Source organism: Mustela nivalis, assembly GCF_964662115.1.
Source record: "Mustela nivalis genome assembly, chromosome: 2".
Taxonomy (NCBI): domain Eukaryota; kingdom Metazoa; phylum Chordata; class Mammalia; order Carnivora; family Mustelidae; genus Mustela; species Mustela nivalis.
In genome coordinates, this window is record NC_139021.1 from 99382456 (window position 1) to 99408964 (window position 26509).

Sequence of the window (26509 nt, forward strand, 5' to 3'; positions counted from 1 at the left end):
CCTAAAGATACAAATGTAGTGATCCAAAGGGGCACATGCACCCGAATGTTTATAGCAGCAATGTCCACAATAGCCAAACTATGGAAAGAACCTAGATGTCCATCCACAGATGAATGGATCAAGAAGATGTGGTATATATACACAATGGAATACTATGCAGCCATCAAAAGAAATGAAATCTTGCCATTTGCAACAACATGGATGGAACTAGAGCGTATCATGCTTAGCGAAATAAGTCAAGCAGAGAAAGACAACTATCATATGATCTCCCTGATATGAGGAAGTGGTGATGCAACATGGAGGCTTAAGTGGGTAGGAGAAGAATAAATGAAACAAGATGGGATTTGGAGGGAGACAAACCATAAGTGACTCTTAATCTCACAAAACAAACTGAGGGTTGCTGGGGGGAGGGGGTTTGAAAGAAGGGGGTGGGATTATGGACATTGGGGAGGGTATGTGCTTTGGTGAGTGCTGTGAAGTGTGTAAACCTGGTGATTCACAGACCTGTACCCCTGGGGATAAAAATATATGTTTATAAAAAAAAAAAAAAAAAAAGAAAGGACCAATACCCAACTTTTGTAGCAACATGGACGGGACTGGAAGAGATTATTATGCTGAGTGAAATAAGTCAAGCAGAGAGAGTCAATTATCATATGGTTTCACTTATTTGTGGAGCATAACAAATAGCATGGAGGACATGGGGAGTTAGAGAGGAGAAGGGAGTTGGGGGAAATTGGAAGGGGAGGTGAACCATGAGAGACTATGGACTCTGAAAAACAATCTGAGGGTTTTGAAGGGGTGGGGGGTGGGAGGTTGGGGTACTAGGTGGTGGGTATTATAAAGGGCACGAATTGCATGGAGCACTGTGTGTGGTGAAAAATAATGAATACTGTTATGCTGAAAATAAAAAATAAATTAATTAAAAAAAAAATTTTCAAAAAAAAAAAAAAAAAAAAAAAAAAAAAAAAAAAGAATCAGGAAAAACATGCTGCTGCGTCTGCGGGGAGCAAGGAGCTCCAGGATGTCATGATATGCAGACTGGACCGTCAAAGTCGGGCAGACAAAATGTCCTGCAGCCTATGAGCGGAGGAGGCTGGAGGGAGGCTTCTGGGGCCCAAAGGGACAGGGCGGCGTTAAAACATTAGCCCCTTCACCTTCGCAGAATCAAGAACGGAGTGCATTGGGGCAGTGAGGCTGACAGGGTACCCTGCAACGCCTGATGGGCTCCTGGGTCTAAAACACACACGCACAAGTGATGAATTTGAGGATGATGAAAGTATTGTCTCTGCTGTCACTTACAAATAAAATTGACAGAGACTAGCGGTGAATATGTATTTCCCGTGAGTTCCAAGGTAACAGACACACACAGATTCTGCCTCTGCTCGTCCGTCATCCGCGAGTGGTGGCCAGAAGCCCTGCTCGAAGAGGCGGGCACCGTGCGGGAAAACGAGCGAAGCGAAGGCCACGGAGACGGGCCCAGGAGCCGTTACGGAACAGGCGATCGATCTGCACTGCGGGGAACGCGTGCCAGGTGTGGCGGGAGCACCCAGGAGCGGCTCCTACCGCAGCCCTGGGAAGGGGAGGGAAGGCTTCGAAGGGGGGTGCGACCCCCAAGGTAGGTACGAGAGCTCAGTAAAGTCCTAGGTGGGGGGAGAACAGGTGAAAGGCTTTGCAGTGGTCTCAGCATCACTCAGGCACGCAGGGAGCACGGAAGGGACACGGACAGAAGCTGTGACGGGCAGAAAGGAGAGGGACTCGCTCCTAGTACTGCCCGTTTACATGCTTCTCAGGAAGGCAGCTCAGCAGTGGTTGAGGACGGGCAAGGGACTGTTTCCTGACTGCTTCTCATAGATGTGGCTCCTTTTACTCACTTCTCGTGCCTGGATCCAGCCCTGCGGTAGTCAGATGTGGCTCCAGCGCGGAGCTCCGTCATCACCAGGAAGGATGTGCTACCACGGAAGAAGGACAGGTGTTTGCGAGCCTCTGGCAAGGGGCTGCAAGCCTGGCTAGAGCACGAGGCAAGACTGGTGGAGGAAGCAGGCACTGGCCGGAGGCAGCAGGGGTAGAACATCCACCCAGATGGGCAGAGCCGGCTCTCATAAGATGTCGCAAGGACATAACCCATGAGCCATGCTGAATAGGAAGAGTGAAGCCGGGTGTGCCAGACACAGACAAAAAGCCCGGAGCAGAGGAGAGGGTTAGTGACACATGGAAAGGGATAGAAGCACAAAGATCCACCGCCTCGATGGCAGTGCCATTCCTACACTGTCCGTATTTGTCGTCACCTGCTCTGCCCCACGTAAGCTCTGTGCCCCAAATCTAGGCGAAAGGCCTGGTGGCTAAGCGGGTCATTGGCGAGCTATGCTGGTGGGACGTGCTGCTCCGGAGTCTCTCTGAAGAGGAAGCATGTTGGATGCAGACACTTTATCTCTGCTGACCCCCTGCCCCTCCCCCACCAGCCCTGCGCCTCCTAACCACACCGTCAGAAAGAAGGCTGGTGGGAAAACAACAGAAAACTAGACTGCCAAACGCTGTCGAAGGCGGAGTTCGGGGGCTGTGATCCTGCCTGTATCCCATTCGAGGTGTGTTAACCTACCCTCGTCATTTCCCCCTGCTTCTTCTCATGTCTTTTCCATTGTTCCGATAACCCGCGCGATCCAAGCATCTCCAGATGGGCTGTGAGACCTTCTGTTCTGTGACCTCTGAGATGGTCTGTCTGCCCGGTGGGGAGCTGGAGGCCACCCCTGCCTCTGATTTCAGACACCTGGTCGAGCTTCGTGAGTGTCTTCTGCAGAACTCAGCTGCCTCAGGACGTGGGGTACCCCAGAGACGGACAGCTGGGGTTACTGGGCTGGGGGCTCGGCTAGTGGGCGCAAAGAAAGTAAGGAGGGGGGCCTAAGAAGCTGGCAAGAAGGAGGCTGAAATGATAGACATGGAGGGACTTTAACTTGACTAGGGAGTGAACTGGGGGAAAGAAAGGAAGTAAGGGATGTGGGGGTTGTGTGTGTCAGGGAGACGGAGGAGGGTGAGAAAGAGGGGTGAGTCTGGCTGGCATGAACCACAAGCTAGAGGGCTGGGAGGCTGTGGCAGGAGGGAGATGCCTCAATGTGTGACTTCAGAAAGGCTCCAGGTCACCTCTGCCTTGAGTTTGTCAGACGATCTTGAAGGGATTGTGCCTTTGGGTTCAGAATTTACTTAAGTGCCCCTGCTTCGTCTTCAGGACTCAGCCCTCATTCCCCGTCCTGTAATGGCTGCAGACCCGTGGTGCTAAGCCACCCTTCCGTTTCTCCCATCCCGTGGTGACTGACCCATGGCACACCGCTAACCCGTAGCTTTTCTCACTCAGTCAGGGTGGTTGGCCGATGGCTCTGCTTCAATACAAGACTATAAATGTCTTGATATTCAAACTGTTGAAACATTCTACTAAAACAACCCTGTTCTTAAATTTAATTCAACAAGTGATCATGGAGGACCAGCTCAAGGCCAGGCATGGGGATAGGTTCTGGGCAGCAGTTTGGGGGATGGGGACAGCAGGTCTGGGAGGAGCCTCTCCTCCGAGGTGGCCAGTCGTTCGGAGGCACCAGCCTGAAAGCCTCTGTTCCAGGGGATGCTGATTTTCTGCTGGATGCCGGCTCCCCTCCTGTCCTCAAAGTTACCCAACCTGGTGATGCATGGAGTGACCTCTATACCGCCCTTGTGTCCGTATGTCCATCAAAACATGGAGTATTGTCTTGCTTTTTAAATGTACCTAAGTAGCATATTTTATATATTGTTCTGCAACCTGTCCCTCCCACTCAACATCTTTTTGAGTAGGAGACCGCACCACTGGATATCTACGTCACAATCTATTTTTGAAATTCCCCCCTGACACGACATGTAGATAATATTTCTTACCAACCTGGCACCATTCTATGTGTTTTTCAGATTCTCATTCACATATCCTCAAAACAGGCAGTGTTATGCCAGCTCGGTTTTATACATGAGGAAACAGACACAGAGAGGCTCAGTAACCCATTCAAGGTCACACAGCTACTCAGTGGTGGAACAAGGATTCAAACCCATATTATCTGTCACATCAGGTCTACGTCCATGACCCCTGGGCTACCGTGTCTCCTTATGGTGTTTCTGTGTTTCCCTATTACAGTCTTATGACACTTATTCTTAAGCCTACTGGTGGGTGTACATGTGGTTGCTGGGTCCAGAGGGTGTCTCTCGTTGTGATGAGTGTTTATAGTGTGAGCTCGACTGGGGACTAAAGCGTTGTAGGAGCAATTCTGGAGGCTCTGAGGGAGTTCAGGGCAGCTAAATAGTGACTTCAGTGTTTGATCCAGCTCTTAACTCCAGCCTTTTTTCCTGCCACGGTGACCATCCAAGAGGAGGCTAAGAGACTATAAAAACACTTGGAGAGAAGAGAGAAGACAGAGTGACCCACGTCAGAGAAGCAACTCTTCTAAACTGCTTCTCTCATTCATCATGAAGATGCTTGGACCCACTGTGTGACGCCCCGTGAGAGATCTAGGAACTGGCCATTTCCCCTGTATAACTTCAGCCTGTCGGTTCCCCTCGTTAGTCTGCTCGACCACTTAGGGGAGTCTGTATGTTGGCCTAAGCCAGTAATTTGACCACACTCTTGCAATATGATTAGAGGAAGAACAGGATAGCTTTTGGCTTAACGATGTTCCGGAATAACGGTGTAAGTGTGGGAATGTTTGTGGAAATACTAACCTCCCCTGTCTCCTCCTTCTCCGGGTTCAGACCGCAGCATCCTCATTTGAAGAGGACGAATGTCCGTGGGGCTGTAATAACCAAGGGCGCTCATTAAATCCCACAAACTCAGTTACCCTACAAGTGAGATCCCCTGGTGACTTTAAATGGCAAAGAGGAAGTAGGATCGGGGCGGGGGGTTGGTCAACCCTCTCTGAGGGCCTTTTTTGCCCTGGCCGAGCCTGAATTAGCAAAGACACAAACCACAAAGTGTGCCCCAGAAACGGTGAGGTCCAGGCTTGCTCCTTCTCCCTCCCTGGTCCATCTCTGGGCCACTGGACAGGAAAGGGATATGTGTTATGTTATGGGGGAAATCCTAATTTTTCAGTAGGTTGCAAGAAGCATGTTTCGGGTGAGTAGTTTGATGTTCCTTTTCTGGAGGGAGGGCTCGTAAGTGTGTTGGCACATTGATCAATTGAGCCGTCTGGGGTGAAACGTGGGAAACAGAGCATCTGCTCCTGGGAGGGGGAAGGGAGGGCGGGCCGGACCCTGCCCTGCACAGGGTAGGAGTGAGGGAGTGAGGGAGAAGCATCCTCGGATGGCAGGCCCGATGTGTCCAAGGGAACTTGTAAGATCGTGGATGATGTAAAACCCTCCTCTGTCACCCCTACAAAGTCTCTAGAAAAACTGGCATTGGTCACTCGTGCTCTCGGAGGGAATGGAATTGTTTCGGACACGTTCAAAGTCCTCACAATTACACATGATACAAAAGCCGTTTCCAAATTGCAGGCCCGAGTCTGCTGGTGCGTGTGAAAGCAACTTAGTGTTTTGTGCCCAGCATTTAACAAAGGAAGTAGGATGGAAGAGAAAAGAGCCGCTTGCACCTACTAAAGGTAAGGAGGCTTTTGGCAAATTTTGTACGGGTTTTAGTCTATCTGGACTGCTATAACAAAATACCACCGACTGGGTGGCTTATAATCTACAGAAATTTTCTCCCAGTTCTGGCGGCCAGGAAGTCCCAGTTCAGGCTGCCAGCATGGTTGGGTGGGGGCTCTCTTCCCAGTTCAAAGCTGGTGCCTTTTGCTGTGTCCTCACGCGGTGGAAGGGGCAAGTGGTCCCTCTGGAGCCTCTTTAATAAGGAACCTGATCCCATTCATGACAGCTCCACATGATTTAAGTACCTTCCTAAGGCCCCACCTCCTAATAATCATCTTTTGGAGGTTATGATGTCAGCATAAGAATTACGATTATGAAGACAAACATTTCAGACCACGGCAGTATGTATGTGCTGAGCTGTGATATAAAAGGTGTTTCTTTTTGTGGATCATGGTAAAAAAACGAGGAGCTCTGCACTCCAGGGTCATGTGCCTGCTACAGCAATAACCTTGACCGCTCGCTCAGCTCTAACACAAGCCCAGAGTCCTTATAAAGGCAGTCCTAGGGGCGCCTGGGTGGCTCAGTGGGTTAAAGCCTCTGCCTTCGGCTCAGGTCATGATCCCAGAGTCCTGGAATCGAGCCCCGCATCGGGCTCTCTGCTCAGCGGGGAGCCTGCTTCTTCCTCTCTCTCTGCCTGCTTCTCTGCCTACTTGTGATCTCGGTCTGTCAAATAAATAAATAAAATCTTAAAAAAAAAAAAAGCTGTCCTGATGCCTGTTGGCTTCAGCACTGTTCACCACCCCCAAGAGGCGGAAGCAAGCTAAGGTTCAGGAAGGACGGATGGATAAACACCCCGTGGTATGTGCATAAGGTCTATACACACAGTGGAACATTATTCAACCTTAAAAAAGGTTCCAGTCAAAGGCAGCAGCACAGATAAACCTGAAGAACGTTATGCTGAGGGAATCAGCCAGTCACCAAAGGACACGTACTGCATGAGTCCACGGATGGGAGCGACCTCAAGTCAGCAAAGTTCTAGAAGCAGAAAGCAACATGGCAGCTGAGGGGCTGAGGAGATGGGAGTATGGAATCTTAGTCAGGATGAGAAAGTTCTAGAGATATGTGGCACATCAATGTGCAGGTGATTAGCAGTACTGCATTATACACTTAAAAATTAAGAGGGTAAATATGTGCCATGTTTTCTAACACACACGCACACACACGCATGCATGAGGAGTCCTGGCTCAAAGGTTCCTGGCGCTGGGCACTAGCTCTTACCTTCCGCTCTCCCTGCTTCTTTGCTTCAGTGTCCTGGCAGGTCTTGTTCCGCCATCTCTGCGAGCCCCATTGGGCAGCGCTCCTTGGCTGGGCCCCCCTTGCTCACGGGGCTGCTTCTGACTTGCAGACCTGGGCTCCGCGGGACCGCGGGCCTCCCTCGCCAAGCAGGTGGGAGCCGGCACTGGAGCCCCGCGCTCCGGCCACCCACCCCGCTGCTCACGCCCAAACACCAGAAGGAAGCCCTGCATGCTTCACATCTCTCCACACCGCACCCCCCACCCCTGCCCATCGGCTGCCTCCTGGGAAGAGGCTTCTTGGGCCACTTGCGCTGCCACGTGTGCCAGCCAAGGCCCTACCTTGCTGGGAGGTTGCTCCATGTTTGCCCTGACAAAGATGCTCTCACTGATCATATTCTACTACGGCTTCTATGAACTGGTTTTCAAATATGCTCGACTTGGGGCATTGCTGTTGTCTTCTGCACTGTCCAATTTCAGAAAGAATCCTCCTTAACCAGTTTATCCAGGATACCCTCCACCCCCTGCCCTCAGTATCGGATCACCTCCTGGAACACATCCTCTTCCCCATCCCCAGATGAGGTCTGATCACTCCGGCCGGCCCTCCCTCCCCCTGATGTTTCCTCTCCATGATTTCCATTCACTGCCCGACCCCGCTCCCCGGCTACGAATCCCCACTTGCCCGTGCTGTTCGGGAGTGGAGCCCGGCCTATCCCACTGAAGGACCCCACTGCAGTGGTCTCTACGGGCCCCTCCACTGAATAAAATCTGCCTTCCTCTTCAACAAGGGTCATGACTATTTTCTCTCCTTAATAGCGCTCATGTGGGTTTCAAAGCTTGACAGATCGCTGACTTGGCATTCAGCCCCCTCATTGCTTGGTGAGGGGAGTGGTCTTTTGTACAGAGGGGAGTGAGGAGACAGCTGGCAGGACTGCTGTGGACCGAATGCAAATCAGACTGCAGGACACCCCTTCGCCAAACCCTCTATGTCTCCCTATTGCCCTTGGCAAAAAGCTCAAACTTCCTACCTCGGTTTACCAGGACCCATTTGCCCTTTGGCACTCTCCCATTTCCGACTCCTTGTCCAGGCCTCCAGAACTGCCTGCAGCTCCCAGACCCTCTCTCTTGAGCTTTTTCCCCTGCCCTTGTCAAGTGCTGCTTTCCACCGGGGTGGCAAATTCCTACTTACTTAAGTCTTAGTAGAAATGGAGCCTTTACCATGAAGCTAACAGAGCTTAAGCTTCTGGGCCTGTGCTCAAGCCTTCAAACCTGATTTTGTAACCTAGGATTCCTCCTCCTCCCCTTCTTCTCCTTCTTTTTCTTCTTTTTTTTTTTCTTTTTCTTTTTAAGATTTTGTTTATTTATTTGACAGAGAGAGTAGGGGAGCATAGGCAGGGGAGCAGCAGAGGGAGAGGGAGAAGCAGGCTCCCTGCCTAGGGAGCCCCATGCGGGGCTCTATCCCAGGACCCTGGGACCACAACCAGAACCAAGCCTTTGCCTCACAAAATCTGAATCTACTTTTGAGTGTCAGTGTAGACAATCTGATCTCCTGAACTCATTAAGAAGGGGATCTTAACCTCTGATATGTGCTGCCCACCGATCCCACACCCCGGGGACGGCCCTGACAGTGCTCCACTGTGAGCCTCTGGACTCAACAGTCTCTTCCCTGAAACTCAGAGAGAAAAGTTATTTTATCTTTGCCCCTCGTGTGCTGAGATTCAAGTGCATAGTAGGTAGGCAGTAAAAATGTGACTGTATGATGCCCTGTGTATACTGATTTGGGGAAATGGTGCTTTTTATGTCTCTCAAGGTATTCCATAAAACCTCTGTTGTGAATGAAGGAGTGAGCACGGTCCAGGAAGTTCGTTCCAAACCCTGCCCTGGCGCTGTGTCTTCCTGATTCTCTCCCACTTCCTGGAGCTTGATGCGTTTGTGGCAACTTCACCAAATCAACACAGCTTTCTCATCTGCCCGACCATCTAGGGATCTCTCTGAAGCAGGACGTTTTTATTAAAGAACAAACAAAACAGAAACAAAATATCTAGCATCTCTTCAGACTTAAGAGCTTGCCAGTGTGTCCAATATAAGGAATTCTGAGAATTCCTTATATTATACAATTTACTTTTCTTCCCTTTACTTACTGAAATCTCAAGTTAGAGCTGTTAGACACTCATCTACCATGGCTCTTGGCCAGGTGTAGCCCTGGGAAGCCCTTTTGGTTCCCTTTCTGTGCTCTTGGATTCTTTTTTTTTTTTTTAAGATTTTATTTATTTATTTATTTGACAGAGAGAGATCACAAGTAGGCAGAGAGAGAGGGAAGCAGGCTCCCTGCTGAGCAGAGATCCCGATGCGGGACTTGATCCCAGGACCCTGAGATCATGACCCGAGCCGAAAGCAGCAGCTTAACCCACTGAGCCACCCAGGCGCCCCAGATTCTTGGATGATGTGGTGGTTGAGAACAGGCTCTGATGTCGGTCTTCCTGAGTTTAAATTGCAGCTCTCCTATTTATGGGTGGTGTTCTGTGAACTTGACCTGGTGACTTGAGCCAGACTCTCAACAACCAATTGTTGAACTTTCAGGAACTTTGCAAACCTGTGGATGATCTTGAACTTGGCGTTAACAGGAGTAGCTATGCCATGGAAACTGGCAAATGCCAGTTTTTTGCCCATTCCCTGACCTGCTTGTTGCCATAAACCAGCATGTCACTGCTTCTTCTTTATCTATAGGGTAGGAGTAATAATAGTGCATATCTCATGGAGGATTTGGGAGAAGTTACCTTAAGTGTGCTTACTTGTGCATGCCGAGTACTCAGTAATTGTGAGCTATTCTGGGTGATTCTCCCATTTCACATGGTCTAAAGTCTTTCTGCTTCATGTATCCCTTTCTGCCATAACTTCAAACATTGGATCTGCCAGATCCAGCACATATATGAATAATAAAAATTTTAAAAATCCCTTAGACTAAGTAGGACCTTAAAACAACTAGCTCAGTCGGTTAAGGATCTGCCTTTGGCTCAGGTCAGGATCCCAGGGTCCTGGGATCGAACCCTGCATTAGGCTCTCTGCTCAGTGGGGAGTCTGCTTCTCCCTCTGGGCTCTCTCTCTCAAATAAATAAATAAAAATCCTAAAAAAAAAAAAAAAAGAACTGCAAAAGAACCATAAAACAACCAAAATGGCAATAAGTACATCATATCCATAATTACTTTTAATGGAATGGAATGGAATGGACTAAACACTCCAATCAAAAGACATAGGGTTCCAAATGGATAAAAAAGCAAGACCCATCTACACGCTGCCCACATGAGACTCATTTCAGACCTAAAGATGCATGCAGATTGAAAGGAAGAGATGGAAAAGCATTTCTCATGCAAATGGAAGTGAAAAGGAAGCCAGGATAACAGTACTTACATTGGACAAAATAGATTTTAATACAGAGATCATAACAAGAGATGAAGAAAGACACCGTGTGATCGTAAAGGGAACAATCCAACAAGAAGATACAACAATTGTAAACATTTATGTGTTTACACCCAACAAGAGTGTACCCAGATACATAAACAACAGAAAACAAACATGAAGAAATTAACTGATACTAATTCAATAACAATAAGAGACTTCAACATCTCAGTTACATCAGTGGACAGATGATCTAAAGAGAAAATCCACAAAGAAACAGTGGCTTTGAATGCCTTGTTGGACCAGATGGATCTAACAGATATATTCAGAACATTACATCCTAAAACATCAGAATAAATATTCTTTCCAAGTGCACATTGAACATTCTCCAGAATAGATTACATATTAGGCCCCATTACTGGCTATTTACCCAAAAAACACAAAACACTAATTTGGGGGCGCCTGGGTGGCTCAGTTGGTTAAGTGTCTGCCTTTGGCTCAGGTCATGGTCCCAGGATCCTGGGACAGAAGAAGAGCCCACGTCAGGCTCCCTGCTTGCTCAGTGGGAGTCTGTTTCTTCTCCTCTCCTCTTATACTCTCTCTCTCTCTCGCTATCTGTCACTATCTGTCTCTCTCTCTCAAATAAAAAAAAAAAACAACTAATTAGAAAAGATACACGCACCCCTATGTTTACTGCAGCACTACAGAAGCAGCCCACGTGTCCACTGATGGATGCATGGAGGACGAAGACGTGGTCCATGTACAGTGGACTGTTAACCACAGCAAGAACGAAATCTTGTCATCGGTAATGACATGACTGGAACTAGAGATTATGATGCCAAGTGAAAAAAGTCAGTCAGAGAAAGACAAATACCATAGGATTTCACTCATATGTGGAGTTTAAGAAATAAAACAAACAAATGACAACACAAAAGGAGACCAACCAAAAAACAGACTCTAAACTATAGAGAACAGAAGGTTACCAGAGGGAGATGGCTGGGGGTTGGGGGAAACAGGTGACTGGGATTAAGATTACACTCACCATGGTGACTAATGGACATCCACTCACTGGCTGATAAGTTTTACCTTTTCTTTATTTCAGTGCATTTTGGTAAATGTCAGTCTTATTTTAAATTCGGAGTCTCTATCTGGTCTTGTGTCCACACTGATGGTGAACAGGGTAAATATAGTTTAGTCCCTATTTATCAAGCATGTGTTATACCCCAGGCAGAGTTAAATAGCCATGTTACTTCACCGAATGTTCTAGAGTCCCATGTGAAACAGGGGTTGTTACACTCATTCTACTTGAAGGAGTGAGAACCCAGTGCAGTGCCGAGCTAGTAAGTGAGAGTCAGGATTTGAACCTGAGTCCCTCTGACTCCAAAGCCATGTTCCTTAAGCCTCTGTTTTTGCTTTGTTTTGTTTTGCCTTTTTAAAAATTGTGTTACGTTGGCCACCATACATTAGTTTTTGACGTAGTGTTCCAAGATTTATTGTTTATATATAACACACAGTGCTGCATTTTTTTAAATCTCCTAACAGAACTCCTGGCTTGATCCTTATTTGTCTACCAAGTGGGATCCCTCCTTTCCTTCTGTACTGTCCTGTTCTTAACATCATTTTAGCTGAAGCAAGATGAGCCATTAGGGGTCTGTACTTTTGGTGTCAGAGACCAGCAAGGGCTAAGCTGAATCAAGTTCCCTGATCAGGAAGCAGATCTGATAAAAGCAGCATCAGCTACAAAGCACTGACTTTATTGGGGATATGGGTTTCCTTTATTCTGCCCTTCTTCTTCTTCTTCTTTTTTAAAGATTTTATTTATTTATTTGACAGACAGAGATCACAAGTAGGTGGAGAGGCAGGCAGAGAGAGAGAAGGAAGCAGGCTCCCCGCCGAGCAGAGAGCCGGATGCGGGGCTCGATCCCAGAACCCTGAGATCATGACCTGAGCCGAAGACAGAGGCTTAACCCACTGAGCCACCCAGGTGCCCGGGATTGGCTTATTCTTAAATTGAGTGGGATGAAATCTAATCTCACTTAAAAGCAAAAGAGAAAAGAAAGAATAATAAAAAATGTAAAAACTCCAAATAAATGATAAGAATTTCGCCAAATAATTTGGAGAAAAGAGTCAGACAACTAATACTTGTGCACACACCTGGCCATGGTAATAATAGGTTGCTTTTCTCACAGGAACACTTGAATACCCTCTACTCCAAACAATGGGCGTTGGGAGTGGACGAGGCTGACTCGTGTGACTTCGTGCTCCTGGGACAATGTTTCCTTCCTTGTCCGGCTGTTCTTCCCTTGCTGACCCAGCCGCAGCCCAACCCTGACCTTGATCACCCCAGTGAAACCAGGGTTCAGGGAGATTTTACAGCACTCAGGTGCTGCATGGTTTTTAAACAGCCACAAAGTGTGACCTTACCATAAAGTCAAGAGTCCAAATCAAGCCTAGTGGCCTTTATTTTTTTAATGTGGGGTGGCAGAGAGGAGAGACTTGTCTCGGAGGCTCTTGGTTTGACTCCAGGCAGTGGCATGACGTTTAACTCCTTTGCTTGGTGCCTGGTGGAGGTGAGCACTCCCCAAATAATGGTTTCCCTCCCTCCTCCCCTTCACAGGGTCTTCTGAAGCTTTGTTCAGGAGTTAGAGAGATGCACTTGGTGTCAAGAAATGACCAGCAACATTTGTTGGGATAATACTGAATGTCTCTCCTGTGCCGGCTGATCTGTTAGGTGCTGAGACTATAGCGGTGAGTAAATGTCCCTCCCTCACGGAGTTTACAACACAGTTGGGGGAGCACATGGGGAACTGAGTGATCACATATTCAAACATAAAATCCCAACAACGGCAAGCATTGTAAGTAGAGCTTCACTGAGCAAGAAGAAGCTATAAATACAGTTGACTTGGTCAGAGAGGTCAGAGAGAAGGCGTGAGCCCTCAGGGACATTCAAGTTCAGATCTAAAAAGTAAGTAGACCTGGCGGAAGGAGAGTGAAGAGGGCTAGGCAGAGGGAACAGCAGGTGCAAAGGCCCTTGGCAGCAGGGAACAGGCTGGTGAGGTGGGCTTGAGTAATGGCCGTGGGGATGAGCACGGGGTTTTGAAGGGGCGTGAGGTGTGTAGGTGAATCTGGGAATGTGGGGGGCGGGGCACAGCCAGAAGGGCCTGGAGGCCACCCTGTCAGTGGTGAATCTTTGAAGGTTAGAGTAACATCAGCACACGGGCTTAGGTTAGAGTAACATCACACATGGGCTTGAAAATTTTACCAGTTGGTGACTGACTTAGAGCTAACAGAGAATCAAGTGCAAGGGTTTTATTAGAAACTGTGAGATGGCCGGTTCTGACCAGCGGCAGGTGACACTGGTCACGCATACTTATCTTAAGAGTATTAAGACTGGCAGATGCCCAGCTTCTTGTCTCCCACTGCTGCTCGTGGCTGCCCCTCTGGCAGAGCAGTGCCAGAAGCCCTTGGGGGCGGGGAAGGGAGCACCGTCCTGGTCCTCCATAAAGGCTACCTGTGACCTGGGATCTGCTCCCCTCTGTGAAGAGCTCAATGAAAGGGAAGTGTACACGGAGAGTCTAAACTAATTCCAAGTCCATATTCTTTCCAGGTCAAAATATTTGTTGTTGCTGCTGTTGTCACTATTATTATTGTTTTCATCTCGAATTTGAAGTCACCAGAACACAACTCCCCTGACCTTCGGCCTGCTCCCCTCCCGTGGCTCCGACGGAGGGAGGCAGCTGACCATTCGTAGACTCACTGCGGCTTTCCGGGGGCTGGAGCTCAGAATCAAATGTGAGACCTGCTGACTCATGTCGCGGGGTCCCAGCGTGAAGCTACTCTGGGATCAGCCTGAGATTTCATATTCACTCTCTGCAAGGACAGTGGCCACGTGGAGAGCAAAGGAGACAGCACTGCGGGGCCCTGAGAAAAGATCAGAGGCTTGGAAGGGGGCCCCCGAGCTCCTGGGGTGGGTGTGCCTTAAAGAAGTCCTCTCTGCCCCCGGGTACTGGTGGGCTGGGTGGCCAGGAGGCTGGGGCCCATTTAGAAGGTGCAGCTGGTGCCTTTGCTGTGGTTTCTTCCTTCACAGGTGGTCTGTGGTAATAGGGTTTTGGGGCAGGCCACCCCCTCTGTTCATACCGGGAGCCCCTCTGGCCGGGAGGCAGGAGGGGCTAACAAGAGGTCGTACCTCTCATTTACGGAGAGGCTGATCCAAGTGGGAATCCCCGGAGGATTCCTCATGTTTTTCCAAAAGACATGCCCATACCCCGTTCCCGTTTCAGCCTGCATTCTGCTGAAAGCCGGTTCTCTGCACAGAGAGCTGTGGATTAGAAGCATTTCAAATTCCAAAATGCTGCCAAATACATTTAAGAGTCCTGCTCCATTACTGATGTTCTGCCTAAAGAGGAATAAAATATTGAACTAAGTGCCCCTCAAACTCCTCCCGCAAACCCCAGTAGGATTATTGATTGCTAGTCACACAAACCAACTTTTATTGAAGAATAACATACATACAGAAAAGTACACAATCCAAAGTGTACAGCTCAGAGAATTTTCACAAACTGGACACACTCAGGTAACTAGCAACTAGATCGACACATGGAACATTCTAGAAGCTCCCCTTGTGCCCCTTCTGATTCCCATCCTCCAGAGAGTAACTAATATTCCCCACTTGCAACAGCTTGGGTTAGCTTTGCTGAGCTTTGCAGCTGACATAAATGGAATCATGTAGTATGAATGTGCCCAATGTCGTGAGCCTCACACAATGCTATGGAGTCGAGATATGGGATCGTTATTCCCACTGCCGCCCAGGATTTCACTGTGGGAATATACCAGAATTTCCTTATCCATTCGACGTGGGCATTGGAGCACTTTCCGGCTTTGGGTTATCCTGAATAGCGCGTCTAGGAACATTCTAGTACTTTTCTTTTGGTGAGCATATACACACATTTCTGTAAAGTACCAACCCAGGAATGGGGTTTTTAGATCATATAATATGTACATCCAACCCAGGCTATCTTACGGAATAAGAAATTTACTGGATGGAGCTTGGAGGCTTAGAGAATTGACAGAAAACTAGAAAGAAAGAGACATAGGAGGATGTGGTGGGGGCAGCGGGTGAGACAGCTAGCGGGGCCGAGGAATGGAGTGGGAATGGTCTACTCAGGGCTCTGCCGTCCCTGGTCCTTGTTGGCTCTGGGCACAGAATCCCTGCAACCTGCCAGGCCTAGATGCCTCCCTGCTGGGCCACTGCTGCCCCTGGACCACTGCAGCTCCCATAAAACAAATCTCAGCGTCTTCTCATTTCTGTGTCACTTGCTCCGAGCAAAGGAGGTCCAGGCAAAGGAGTCCAAGCAGGGGGTCCACCTGAGGCCAGGAAGACCTCCCCCCTTCAGCACCCACAGTGAAAGGGAGTCCTAGTGTGTCTAGTGAGGGGTGATCTTCCCCTGTAGGAAGGGGGGGGGGTCAGACGCTGGACAGCCAGCTCGTGAACACAAAGTGACGACCGTCCACAGCAGGCGCAGCCCCTTTGGTTCGCCTCCCAGTGAGCGGCTAGTGGGGCGAGGGGGTCAGCCACCTATTTGTGTACCTCGGAGCCCAATTGCACGGCCTTGCCTTTAGCAAGGGGGCGTCGAGTTCAGGGACACTTTAGAAGGGGCCAACCACAAAGGTAAGAGAGCATCTCCTGGAAGAAGGAAAGGGAGAGAAGAAGAGGAAAAAGCGAGTGACAGAGGGGAGGGACAGAAACTGAATACAAAGGAGAGAAAGTCTGGAAGAAGGCGAGAAGCAGAGTTTCTTCCTGACCTGATTTCTCAGGCTTCTGTGCTGTCCCACTTTCTCTGCTTCTCTGATGTGCTTTTATGAATTGTGCTTTGCTTTATCAGGTTAATGATGTTGACATCGACCACAGAAGAAAGAGCTCCTGGTCATCAACTGAGACAGGGAAGGGTTTGAAGTCTGATTATCCCATGCCGCATACAATTCTGCTCTCATTAGAGCATACGGCTTCCTAACCTCGCTGGTGACATCAGTGAGCTTTAATGAAATGAAGAATCACTTCCAACAAAAGAGGCAAAGCATAAACATGTACTGAAGCCATTTGCAAGGTGGCAAGTTATTAATTGATCTGAAATTATATTTGGCTCTCCAACAGAACCACGGTGACTTTGAAGTCATACATTCCCGCCAATGTTATGTTGGAGCCTTTAGTAATTTGTTTTAAATGATAATCAGAGCTTTCATCCATGTAGCACCTCTCTGTGGCCTCCCAAAGAGAAAGGCGGGAGGAGTCATTACCATTATCCCCAATTAGCAGGTTAGAACATTCCAGGCACACAATAGTTTGCCCCACATCACACGGCCAGCTGCCGTGAAAGCCAGTGAGTACAGCGGTTTCTACAACAGAAGAGCGTGAACTTGGACAAGGAGCTCTCTGCCCCCATGGTTTATTCTCTTTCAACTTTGTTTTAGGCGGGGTCAGAAAAACCAGGAGCTGTCCAGTCTCCCACAGGGGCATCCACATATCTGTCTATCATTTTCCATGAGCTACTTGGGCCCAATGTGCCTCCTTCTGGCAAAGATGGGGAGAGACGTGCGCTACACTTACACTAGAGAGAGAGACAGAACAAGCAGGGGGTGGGGGTGTGAGAGGCAGAGGAAGAGAGAATCTCAAGCAGACCCCCCTGCCGAGCACGGAGTCCAACACAGGACCCTGAGATCATGACCTGAACTGAAATCAAGAGTCAGCGCTTAACCCGCTGAGCCATCCAGGCGCCCCTGGTTGCCTATCTTTAAAACAGACTACTCTTGTGGCATTTGTGGATTGTGAGAGGATTAAATAAGTGAATACAGTCAATGCTCGGATGGTGCAGAGCAGCAGCTGCCCTGTGGCTCGCTCTGGGGCAGGGACTACTCCAGTGACAGCCCATGGGCCCTGGGCTGTGCCCAGAGCAAGTCCCTATTAATGGAGCCATGTGAGAACTACGAGAAGTCAGAGTAAGAGGGGCACTAAGACACGGCACGTGGAGGGGAAGACGAAGCCCTCGGTGGGTGCAGCTTGAGCACACAGACAGACGGCTGTCGTGGTGCCCACGGACACTGAGGCTTGCTACAATAGTCCCCCAACATCGACACCTGTAGAAAGACCCCCTCCAAAGTGGTCAGTGGTAATCAGTGAGAAGCAGGGACTTGTCCTCGGCGGGGTCTGGGCCCCCCACACATCAGGAAAACCATCTGATGCTGTGGGTTATTTCCTTTCTCATAGGATAATGAAAAAGCAGGAGAGAGAACTTCCAGATGAAAACTTTATCCACATAGCTCAGTGGGTCCAAATGCTCTAATTTGCTACTGAATTATTGGTAATGCTGGGGGGGGGGCATTGTACAGTTTTTCTTTTCCATAAATTAAGCACTGGAATGTATGAACTTGAAGTACTGAAAATGGGAACTGATGCTTTAAAAAGTTTAACTCTTAACCTCATACTTATTTTCACTTGGCACACGTGTTATTGGGTTACGAAAAGATCTATTTGCTTTGCCAGTGATGGAAATACCATGAGAATGAAAAGAAGGCATGAAATAGAACACAATGAAGAAAACCAATGGAGAGAGGCAGGTCCCGGCCATCCTGGTTGGGGAGGGCCAGGGTGGGCTGGGACTCCCTATAGCTAAGAGCATGCGGTCTCTACCAGGGAATTTAAAAACAGGAAAGGAGCCACGTCATAATTCATGGAGTCAGAGGATGGTACAAAAGAACTTCTTCTCTCGGAAGGGGTTTTCCGACGCAGGCACTGGGATGATGAGAGGGTCCTCACGTACGTGGGCTTCACAGTAGGCCAGGAGGTCTGCGGCTGCCTGGGAGACCTGCGAGGAACACAGCACAGGGGTTAAAAGCCAGTTCATGGTGGGTCTGGTGCAGTGGCGTCCGTGTGGATACGGCCAAGGACAGGTGGGCGGTGTGCACTGCCAAAGACAAGGCCAGCCTGGAGAGAGGGTCTGTGCAAACCCAAGGAGACAGGGTTGAAAACATGCCTGGATGGGAGGAGGTGTGGCCCGGGGGTGCAGGAACAACCTCTGAAGAGGAATGGGAAGGCCCAGACATCCTTGTTCTACTGATGAGTGGAGGCCCTGGGTCGTTAGCTTCACAACGACTCCGCTAAACCGTGTACAGATGAATAAAGTGGAGCGCTGGGCCTGGCCAAGCCTGTGTGATTGTGTTTGTTATTGTTATTTGTTGTTTGATTGCAATCCACTCTCGTGACCAGCACGGAGAGACACTTCGTTTTCCCCAAGAGAACACATATTATCAGTGTATTGTATGCATCACATACAGGAGCTATGTACTCTAAGCGCACACCTTAACTCACAAAGGCCACCCCTCCCCCTCACCCCATGTGCAGGGAATTGCATGGCATCAGAAATCTCCTTCCCCTTCACTTTCCTTCCAGTCTCACCTGACGCATGTGGACCCATGGTAGGGGTGCGCTGAGCTATCCCCCTTGTTCAAGCCTGGGGTTCTAGAGGAGGGGCTGGGTGGGAGCCGGCAAAGGGCCCAACCCCGCTCCCTAATAGGAAGATGAAGCTACCAGCTCCTTTCACCCGGCATCTGGGTCACGTGCTTGGCAAATGAATGGCCCGTGTTGATGCATCCGGCCAATTAGGTCGTCCTGCCTGCATGGGCTTATTAGAGGTTACAGGCGGAGCTAAGCATCCAGCAGTCAAATGATATCCTTTAGGGGCACTCAATGTCTAAATCCTTCCTAGAATGTTAAAAACATTCCATAAATGAATGAAAAAATGTCTTAGAATCCCCAGTGTATACAAGCCACACACATTCTCTCCAGGTTTTAAAGACTGACCTACCTTCCAAAATTTTCTGGGAATTTTTCTTCTGATTTCCAGACCAGACCTGATTTAGCAGTGGCTGGACTCCTACAAACAATTCTGGTAGAGATGTATAAGGAATTTACCCCCAAAATAAAGGAATTTACCACCGCCCAGGGCAAGATCTCAGGGTCCTGGGATCAAGCCCTGCTTTGGGCTTTCTGGTTAATGGGGAGCCTGCCTCTCCTTCTCCCTCTGCACCCCACCCCTGCTCATGTTTCCTCTCTCTCTTAAATAAATAAATTAAAAAAAAGAAAAGCTTTAATGTACCTCTGTTTACCTTTTAGCATGATCCAGCTAGCCCGAAGTTAGGTTGCTAAACTGTAATTACAGCTTCCTTCCCCTGGATCATCACCCGTGTTCACCAGCTTAACATCCTTCACGGGGGAATTGGAACAGTTCCGTTTCCTGAGACTGACCACAAGGGGGCGCCCTGCTGGGGGGCCGTGGACGCTGGACCGTGCACCAGCATGTTAGACCCAGGCATTCGAGGAAGGAGCCCCCAAAAATGTAGCTCTGGAGGTGCCAACCTCCAGTTATAAAACAGTCACGGGGCTGAAAAGTATTGTGTAGGGAATACAGTCAAATAATATTTTAATAACACCCTATGGTGACAGACGGTAACTGCACTTATTGGGGTATTTTGTAATGTACAGAATTGTGCACTCTTTCACACTTGAAACGAATAGAACACTGTATGTCAGCTATAGTTCAGTTTTAAAAAATGAGGCTTGTAGAACGGCTGGGTGAAGGAGGAATGGGGCTAGGCTGTTCCTGCCTCCCATCAGTGCCTCCGCTGCCCACACAGCTAAGCTGTTCATGTCTGGCCCTGCTGGTTTTCAGCAGATCTAATCTAGAGAATTTTCTCTCACCTCTGAAGGTGATATTGCACTTGGTTCCACAATTTTTCTTTCAGGGAAACAGGCTGTTCTTCGATTGCCTACTTTTGCTGCCGGTTTTAGGACCACAGATGCACTTGCTGAGTGATAACTACAGTCCACTGGATGGCAGAGTCCTGTCCGGGCAGGGACAGGAATGAGTACCTGATGGGCACTGTATTGGTGCCAAGTGATAAGCACCAATGCGAGACCAAATGGGCAGATCTGGTTTGGTTCCATGCAATATTTACATCCTGGATGCCCTCGTTTTGTTGAAACATTCTTAAGAGTGCACAAGTCATCCTACAATCAAAGAAACAGGGGAGGTTTCTAGCTCAGCTAGCAGCCCTCTTGTTTCACAGAGTGTACGATGTTCCTTTATTCCTGCATAAGCAGAGTATTCGGATAACCCCTGAAGTTGGTTGTTATGGGATCTGTAAGGATAAATATAAGTAATGAACATCTTAATGAGTCTTACACATGAAAGGTGGCATCTTGACTCACAGCTTAAGATCCAGGCATTAATTAACCCAAACCTGCTTGTTAGGTTGCATGGAAGGGTTTTCTTAATTTGTCCTAGATTGATTTTTATAGTTGAAAGTTTCCTTCCATGCATATAAAACATGGGCTGCGGGCATTGCCAAATTGCAGAAAACATCTGCCGTCTTTGAAATAAAAAACATGTGATTTGTTTTCAAAGAGAAAATTTTATTTGGGCTGGAAATTTAAAACTCCCTTACTGTTTACACTTTCTCCTCAAGCCCGAAGTCGGCTTTACCTAAAGACCTCTGCTGTAAAATGCCCAGAGCGTCTCTGCCTCTTCTCCTTAGTATTGAGCTATTACAAGACAACAGATGTTGAAAAGAATCGGCAGCCTGGGAGCAACTGTGGAATTTTACCATTGCATTTCAGAGTAAAAGAGGTGATTAAAACAGCCCAAGTTAGCACATAATCCTGTTAGTTGCACTATAATTACAAGCTTCAATGATGGGAGAAAATGTTGCAATTACTATAGTCAAACTCCTCCACAAGACAGATAACATAATTACTATTCTGGCTGTGACTCCCACTGCATTTATCCTTTGCATCTCAAGCAGAGCAACTCACACCTATTCCTCAGCAAGCCCGATCTATTTAACAATACTACTTGGAATCAATTTCAAGCATCTTTTATGGTTATGCCTGTTCCTCTCTCCATCCCAAGAAAACAGAGCAGGATTATTGTGGAGAGCCCAGCCGGGTTCCGCCCTCCCGCCTCCCTGCCCTCCCTACCACCCCTGCCCCGTGGTGCAACAACAGCATCTTTTACAAGGTCAAACGTGGTGCACACTTGCAACAGAAGAAGTCATCTGCGGATTTTCCCCGGTAGAACCATCAGGACATTACAGGAATTATCTCTCACCTCTAAAGTCTGAGCAGGTGCCCCCGAGTGAATCCTTGTGATTTTTTTCTTTCTTTGAATGTTGGGAAGTATTTGAGATTAACGCACCAGTTCCTAAGCACGTGCTCAAGATACTTGCATATTATGATGCTGTAAACTGAACGTTTGTGTCTGTCCAACCCCAATCCAAACGAGGAAGCCTTAATCTCGACATATTTGGAGGTGGGGCCTTTGGAAGGTCATCAGGTCATGAGGGTTGAACCTTGATGAGTAGGACTAGTGCCTCTGGAAGAAGAGACATGAGAGAGAAGCTTCTCCGCCCACCGTGTCAGGTCACAGCAAGGAGGGGCCATCTGTAAACCTGGAAGAAAGCTTCCACCAGAGCCTGACCGCATTGGCCTTGTGATCTTGAACTTCCCAGCTTGCAGAGCTGTGAGAAATGAATTTCTGTTATTTAAGCCACAGGTCTACGGGACTCTGTTATAGCAGTTATGAGTGGGCTAAGACACTAGGCTTCTAGTGGATCCCAGCAATGATTCTGCATTGATCCAGATAAATATAGGCAATTTTCAATCATTGGGTCCTAGGACACAGATAGAGCCACCAGTTGGGAGTGTGTAAGGTTATCCCTAGAGGATATGGAGTGGGCGTGGCCTGGAAGATAGAAGTGAATACACGAATAACATAATGGAATTATGAATTCTCTGAATTCTAAAGGCAAGTCTTCATAATGGTAGATGAGCTATCATCACATACGTTTCCCCACCACACACGAGAAGATGACTGCACATTGAGAGGTAAATCCAAGACGCTTGGAGGAGAGTTAAATATCTCCAAGTGAACCTTAGAGTTGATATACATGTTCTTCATGGCCAGAAGAGGGAAGCCCTCACTGATTAAATGACCAGATCCACCATGAATCTCAACCAAACCCTTGCAACAGGTTGGCGCATATCCTATACGACTCCGACCATCTCTTAGTTTTGATATATCCCAATTTTCCACAAAATAATTCCTAATTCAAGTTTACCGAAAAAGTAATTTATTTGGTGACAGGAAGCAGTGAGTCACTCAAGAGGTTTCTGGGACTTAAAGGTGGAAGATGGACATAACAGGGAGGTTCTGGGCTCCAGGGTTTCTAGAAAGCTATGGCATCTCTTAGAGAGGAAGCAATGGATTGTGAGTCAGGAAACACTGTGTCTGACCAAGCTGCATTCAGCACTAATGAGCTGTGTCATTCTGGGCAAGACAAACACTCAGGCACTTGGTTTCAGTCCTGTCAACGGGAGCAGCAGTAGCTGCAGGTTTGTGACGAAGCACCATAATGGGTGCAATTACACATACAGCATGTTCGTATTTCATTATTCCTTTGGCTGCTTTCTGGGAGGACGCTGACAAACAGACACGAGGAAGTTTCTCGGAAATTATTAGGGCAACTGGATGCCCACAGTACCCCCAACCCAAATCCTCGCGAGTTAGAAGTGTCCCTTGCCTTTCTCAAATGCACATTTTGTCTTCTTGTTCTCCTGCTTCTGTTCTCCTCTTTGATTTAATTCAAAGATTTTTCTCCTTTGATCTGAGAGCTATTCTAGAATCACTCATTCCTAGCCCCTTGTCTTTGAATTTCTTTCTAAATCTGGCCGTAGACAGTTACCAACTGAACAGGTTTCTGGGAAAGTACAAGAAACCCAAGAGAAGGGTTAGGTTTCTGCTAAACTAGCAGAAGGTGAAGCAATGAAGGGGCAGGACCCAAGTTCAGACCGGACACGCTTGAAAGGCAAGATCTGTTTGCACCACCTTGACTTTGCGCTGGGTCACAGGACGTGATTTGTATTTATTTTCTTTTAGACATGTCATTCTTTCAACCTTCACGTCATTTATCACTTGATTCTATCCCTTCCTTGGACGGCTATGGACGCTTTTAATTGACTGTCAGTGACCTACCAGAACATGACAGGCTCCCTGATTTTGTTCTTCAATTTTCCACAGAAAACACCATGATATTTGAGCCTCACTTGTCTTCTGTTTTAGTAAAAAATGCCTTTTGCTTTAGAATTTTCTTGTTCGGCTTTAGAAAACTCAACACAGCGTGTTTTATCTTGTGGAGAAATAAAACCTTAAAGAACACATGTCATTCTTGGAAAGGAATCTATACTTTCAATGCCATCCAAATCAAAAGTGAAATTGAAATTTTGGAACTTCATCAAGAACAAAAACTTCTGCACAGCAAAGGAAACAGTCAACAAAACAAAGAGGTAACCCATGGAATGGGAGAAGATATTCACAAATGACACTACAGACAAAGGCTGATATCCATGATCTATAAAGAACTCCTCAAACTCAACACACACAAAACAGATAATCATGTCAAAAAATGGGCAGAAGACATGAACAGACACTTCTCCAGCGAAGATATACAAATGGCTATCAGACACAAGAAAAAATGTTCATCATCACTAGCCATCAGGGAGATTCAGATTAAAACCACATTGAGATACCACCTTACAGCAGTTAGAATGGCCCAAATTAGCAAGACAGGAAACAACATGTGTTGGAGAGGATGTGGAGAAAGGGGAACCCTCTTACACTGCTGGTGGAAATGCAAGTTGGTGAAGCCACTTTGGAAAACAGTGTGGAGATTCCTTAAGAAATTAAAAATAGAGCTTTCCTATGACCCTGCAATTGCACTCCTGGGTATTTACCCCAAAGATACAGATGTAGTGAAAAGAAGGGCCACTTGTACCCCAATGTTTATAGCAGCAATGGCCACAATAGCTAAACTGTGGAAATATCTGAGATACCCTTCAACAGATAAATGGACAAAGAAGATGTGGTCCATATATACAATGGAGTATTATGTCTCCATCAGAAAGTATTATGTCTCCATGCAGAATACCCAACTTTTGCATCAACATGGATGGGACTGGAAGAGATTATGCTGAGTGAAATAAGTCAAGCAGAGAGAATCAATTATCATATGGTTTTGCTCACTTGTGGATCATAAGGAATAACACAGAGGACACTGGGAGAGGATAAGTGAGTTGGGTCAAATTGGAGGGGGAGACGAACCATGAGACTGTGGACTCTGAGAAACAATCCAAGGGTTTTAGAGGGGAAGGGGAGGGGAGGTTGGGTGAGCCTGGTGGTGGGCATTATGGAGGACACAGACTGCATGGAGCACTGGGTGTGGTGCATAAACAATGACTCTTGGGATATTGCAAAAAAAATTTTAAGAACTCACAAACCAGTAGGGTTGTCATGACTCTTAGAAGGGCTAGAAACAAACAAACAAAGAGGGGAAGACAGGTGAAAGACTTATCTGTGAGAAGAATTATGAGGGGAAAAAAAATCTCTGGTTCAAATATAAATGTGAAGCAAGAGTCATAAGGCTGACGCCCAAAGGTCTGTCCCAGCAAACTTCTGTGCGCTTACTGTTCGGTTCCACTCAGCATCCCTGCGTTGTCCAAGCTGATGGGCAGGACAAGTAGAAAAGATAATCCTGATCTTATTTACACTTACATCTGGAATGTAATTGATGCTTTTTATGCAGTGTGTTTCCATGAGAATATGGTCATATTTTGCATCTGGCTACTAGTTCCTAAGGGAATGAGGAGGAATATACAGATTGTATACAAAATGAAAAAAAAAACCCAAAATGGACAGTGTACTTGCAGATAATGTGCTAGAGAGGAACTATGTGGGAAGGACAGAAAGGGTCTCTTTCTGTTTACTGTAATGTGCGGCCACCTCGCATGGCACCCTCTTTCCTCTTCACGGACCATCACACTATATAAATGACAATAAAGTCAGAGGAGGGAATGCTAACTGGGTCCTCAGGAGTTGGTGGCATCTCCAAGGAAGAGGTGATTCCTATGCAGAATTTTAATTTTGAAACAGATTTCTTGTCTTCACAATAATAATCCTTATTTGTTCATAAAATTGCCCTAAAAAGTTCAAAGCTAGAAGCAAAAGTCAATTGCCACTTGGAGACTGTGCTTTGGTGAACGTCTTTTCAGATATCTCACTGTTCCTCTTTCTACATACAATTTCATATGCTGCTCTGTAATGTGCTTTTTTGTTCACTCAGTGCACACAGATGCATGTCATTGTTTAGGATGATAATGTAGTGTAACATGGTCTCTATCTGACTTACTTAGCCAAGCCCTGTTGATAGGCAGTCAAAAATTACAATTTGTCGACATTATACGAGCAAGCTGATGAAATTCGTACTTCCCTTCATTATTTGTGAGAGAGTCTCTGGGTAAACTTCTAGATGTGAGAACACTGGGGTCAAGAGAATGCATGATAAACATTTTGATACACATTCCGAACTATCCTTCTGGAAGACTGTATCAGGGTGTACTCCAACCATCAAGAACCTCTCACTTCACAGCCGATGACAGTGGATTTCATTGAAGATTAAAAACATTAACAGTCTTACAGTAGCCAAGATATGGAAGCAACTTGAGTGTCCACTCATAGACGAAGGGATAAGGAAGATGTGTGTATACACACACGATGGCATGCTACTCAGCCAGATAAAAGGGTCAGGCCAATTACAACAACATGGATGGACCTAGAAGCTATTATGGTAAATGAAATAAGTCAGACTGAAAAAGACAAATGCCACATGATTTGACTCATATGTGGCACCTAAATAAACAAAAGAATAAACAAGAAGCAACAGAATCAAAGGCAGCAAACTGATGGCTACCAGAGCGGGTGGGGCCAAATGGTGAAGGGGAGTGGGAGACACAGGCTTCCCGTTATGGAATGAGTAAGTCAAGGAAATAAAGGCACAGCAGACAGGGTCATGTTTTGCATTTGGCTCCCGGCCCAGGGCACACAGTCAGTGGTACTGTAATCGTGCTGTCTGGTCACAGACGGTAGCTACACTCGTGGGGAGCACAACATTACACACAGAGAAGTTGAACCACTATATTGTACAGCTGAAACTAATGTCCCATTTGTGTGTCAACAATACTAAAACAAAACCAAAAATGGAATGGGTCTCAGTATTTTTTTTTAAGCAGATCTCAGTGTTGTTTTGTGCCTAATTCTTATTTATGGAGGTAAATGTCTCTTCATATCTTTGACCATTT

At 47.2% G+C, this 26509-nt stretch overlaps 2 protein-coding genes across 4 annotated transcripts in view; one reads left to right on the forward strand and one right to left on the reverse strand.

Annotated features, from left to right (window-relative positions):
* Window positions 1-14686, forward strand: part of LOC309859315 (uncharacterized protein) — a gene marked incomplete at its 5' end in the record, with an annotated part of 35697 nt that extends 21011 nt beyond the window's left edge. Inside the window, 4 exons of the mRNA XM_082719973.1 lie at window positions 4756-4848; window positions 5494-5597; window positions 12887-13017; window positions 13877-14686. The remainder of the gene's footprint in view (window positions 1-4755; window positions 4849-5493; window positions 5598-12886; window positions 13018-13876) is intronic.
* A 49-nt stretch (window positions 14687-14735) lies between these two features.
* Window positions 14736-26509, reverse strand: part of GNG4 (G protein subunit gamma 4) — a 63874-nt gene continuing 52100 nt past the window's right edge. For all 3 annotated transcript variants that reach the window (XM_082720768.1, XM_082720769.1, XM_082720770.1), the window contains one exon: window positions 14736-18128. In XM_082720768.1, coding sequence (XP_082576894.1) covers window positions 18000-18128 — 129 coding nt within the window. In that variant the 3' untranslated portion in view covers window positions 14736-17999. The remainder of the gene's footprint in view (window positions 18129-26509) is intronic.